The sequence below is a fragment of the Aegilops tauschii genome, chromosome 6, assembly GCF_002575655.3.
Source record: "Aegilops tauschii subsp. strangulata cultivar AL8/78 chromosome 6, Aet v6.0, whole genome shotgun sequence".
Classification (NCBI taxonomy): Eukaryota; Viridiplantae; Streptophyta; class Magnoliopsida; order Poales; family Poaceae; genus Aegilops; species Aegilops tauschii.
The window spans coordinates 17442575-17445724 of NC_053040.3; the positions used below are offsets into that span (position 1 = coordinate 17442575).

The window sequence follows — 3150 nt, forward strand, 5'->3', positions numbered from 1 at the left end:
TTCTTCCTCCTCTCGGCGGCTTTAAGATCCCCTTTCTCCTTCTTCCCTGATCTCCTATCCCTCTCTACAAACCCTAGATCGAGGCCCATAACACTCCATTGTCGCTTCGCTGCCGGCGAGTTGCAGCACCCCCCCCCCCGAGGTTGCACCGCAGCATTGTGGCCATGGACGAGTTGCTACGTCGCAACACCGAGGTCGCCGACGGAGCCGCGTTCCAGCGAGCGGCCGCTTGCCCCCTGTGTGCTGTGTTGCCCCCTTGAGGTTGCAGCACCGTTGCGGTGCACACACAGGGCTTCGATGCTCTTTATTTGCGGGTGGGCGGCAGGGGGAGTCGCCGTCCTTGCTCCTGGTTCGCCGCACCGTGGCGTGGGTAGCAGCGTCCGCCATGGGAACCTCTCCCTCCTCTCTCGCGTGTGTGAAGTTACAGAGACGGGGAAAGGTGAAAAGGAGTGGGGAGAACGTGTGGAGGGGATTGCGCTTCGGTGACTTAAGGCACATGCCTTTGTGCTTATGACATGTGGGTCCAACAGGTGGCTGGCCCACATGTCAAGGACCCAAAGGCAGGTGCCTTTAAAGCACCAAAGCTGCGTCCGTGTGGAGGAGATAGAGGTGGAAGAGATAAGGCCGACTGGGGGGGGGGGTGGATGGATGGGCCCAGTGGACACGTGTTAAGCCTTGCACGCGGTTTACGTTAGTTTGTTTTCAACCGGTTGAAAACAAATGTTTTCTATTTTTTATTATTACAAGATGTCTTCCTTTAGGTACATGGCATTTTTTCTAATACCATGGATATGTATTTTTTCGTCCATGACATTTAGAAAAAAAAACAGTAAACTGGGTCGGGCCCTATGGGGCAATGGGAGTTCGCCCTGGCAAACAATCGATGGGAGCAGCTCGCCCAAGCGACAAATTCAGTGCCTCCTCCCTGGCGATCGACCGCCAGATATACGCGTCGGTTATCTATTATCACATACTAGAAGAAAAAAAAATCCATTTATGTAAGCAAGCGGTAAAGAAAAAAGATAGTACATTGTATATAGTGAAAAATCCAAAAATGAAATTATTTGCGGAAACAAAACAAAGAAATGCAAGAAAGCATATTTCACATAAAATAAATAAATGATGTGGACCAAAAACTGGGGAAAATGAAAAATATAAAGAGAACCAGAAAAATGGATGACAGATAAAATAATGTGGATACGAACCCATTCACACGCAGGCCCATCAAACTCTGGTCCAATCCACCAAAAGAACGACAACCCATTCACTCCGGCAATCCATCATTGCCTAAAAGAAAAATAAAAAAAATTGCAATCCATCGAAAACATCTCCGCCGCCGCCGCCGCCGCCGTCCGCCGTGACCGCCGCTCCTGCGCCATGCTCCGGCTCCGGGAGTGCGTCGTTTCCCGTCTCCTCTCTTCGCCCTCCAACTCTGCCACCTCCCCACTCCGCCGCCTCCTCTCGGCCACCGCGTCGGCCCCCATTTCCCCGAATCCCAGTGGCTTCGCCGTGGAGGAGTACCTCGTCGCCACCTGCGGCCTCACCCGGGCCCAAGCCATCAAAGCCTCCCCGAAGCTCGCCCACCTCAAGTCGCCCGCCAATCCCGACGCCGTGCTCGCCTTCCTCTCCGGCCTCGGCCTCTCCGGCGCCGCCGCCGCCGCCACCGTCGCCAAAGACCCGCGGCTACTCTGCGCCAAAGTGGACAAAACCCTGGCCTCTAAGGTCGCCGGGCTTACCGGCATAGGCCTCTCGCGCCCTGAGATCGCCCGCCTCGTCTCCCTCGGCCCCGAGTGCTTCCGCTCCAGACACATCGTCTCCAAGCTGCAGTACTACCATCCCCTCTTCGGCTCCTTCCACAACTTCCTCCGGGCGTACGAGCGCTCCTCCTATCTTCTCTCGCGGGGCCTTGATAAGATGATCAAGCCCAACGTCGCGTACCTGCACGAGTGCGGGCTAGCTGCTTGTGATATTGTCAAGCTGGTCATGTACAGGCGGGGGATCCTGACCACCAACCTGGGGCGCCTCCGGGCGATGGTTGCATGCGCCGAAGGTATAGGCGTGCCCCGTGGCTCTGGGATGTTCAGACAAGCGCTGTATGCTGTCGCATTCCAAAGCGAGGAGAAGATTGCCGTCAAAGTGGACTACTTGAAGACCACGCTCAGGTGGTCTGCTGCTGAGGTGGGCATCGCTGTGTCTAAGGCTCCGATGCTGCTGAGGAGGTCAAAGGACACGCTGCGGAGCAAGTCCGAGTTCCTGGTATCTGAGGTGGGGTTGGAACCAACGCTCATTGCTCATCGCCCGATAGTGCTCACTTACAGCCTGGAGGGCCGGCTCAGGCCCCGGCACTACGTTCTAAAGTTTGTCAAGGCAAATGGGTTGCTAGATCGTGATCAGAGCTACATCTGCGCGGTCGGTTTGATGGAGAATGTTTTCGTGAAGAAGTTCGTGCGCCCTCACATCGAAGCTGCGCCGCACCTTGCTGAAGACTACGCGGCTGCCTGCCGAGGAGAAGTACCCACTAGGTTCATATTTGATTGAACCAGGACCCTGCTGTTAAAATGTGTAACTGTGTATGGCACAGCAAAGTTTACATTCTGTGCAGTAAACTGGTTAGTCCCTTTCCTGTGTTGTTCGCCAAAACAGACAGACGCTTGTTATCTTCTCTAAAATGGCAGTTCGGTCTTCAGTGATTAGATTATGATTTTTTGTATGCTTATTATGCCTTTTGGTTTCTTTCACCTTATGTATTCTTAATGATGGATTATCTTTGTTCCCAAGTCCTGTAGGCTGTAGATGGCCCTACTTTTGCTGGGTTTTTTTCTTCCAAATTTGATAAAGTAACCTGCTAAAGCATGACCAACAGATTAGTCTAAACCATTAACATCTGTCATTTATTGTGAAACTAAGCTAGTGAAGATGGCATGAATCGGTCTTGTCAGAGTCTACTATTCAGTGCTTGCATATGCGATTTTACAGCTGTTCACAAAACTGCATCTATCTTTTCACAACAAAATGGTCGATGAACTGTAGATTCAGAAAATCAGTTTGCCATAGTTCAAAACTATCTGCCTTGTGTGACTCAAATCAAAGTTGTTCGATATGATGAAATAAGCAACATGCTTTTTGTCAAACCATATTCTAAATTTGCAA

The 3150-nt window shown here is 51.9% G+C and overlaps 1 protein-coding gene across 1 annotated transcript; it reads left to right on the top strand.

Moving 5' to 3' along the window:
* Positions 1-344: 344 nt before the first annotated feature.
* On the top strand, positions 345-2777 carry LOC109745214 (uncharacterized). The gene has a single exon (XM_020304347.4). The coding sequence runs from the start codon at positions 1378-1380 to the stop codon at positions 2536-2538; it is 1161 nt and encodes a 386-aa protein (XP_020159936.1). The 5' UTR covers positions 345-1377; the 3' UTR covers positions 2539-2777.
* Positions 2778-3150: the final 373 nt, after the last annotated feature.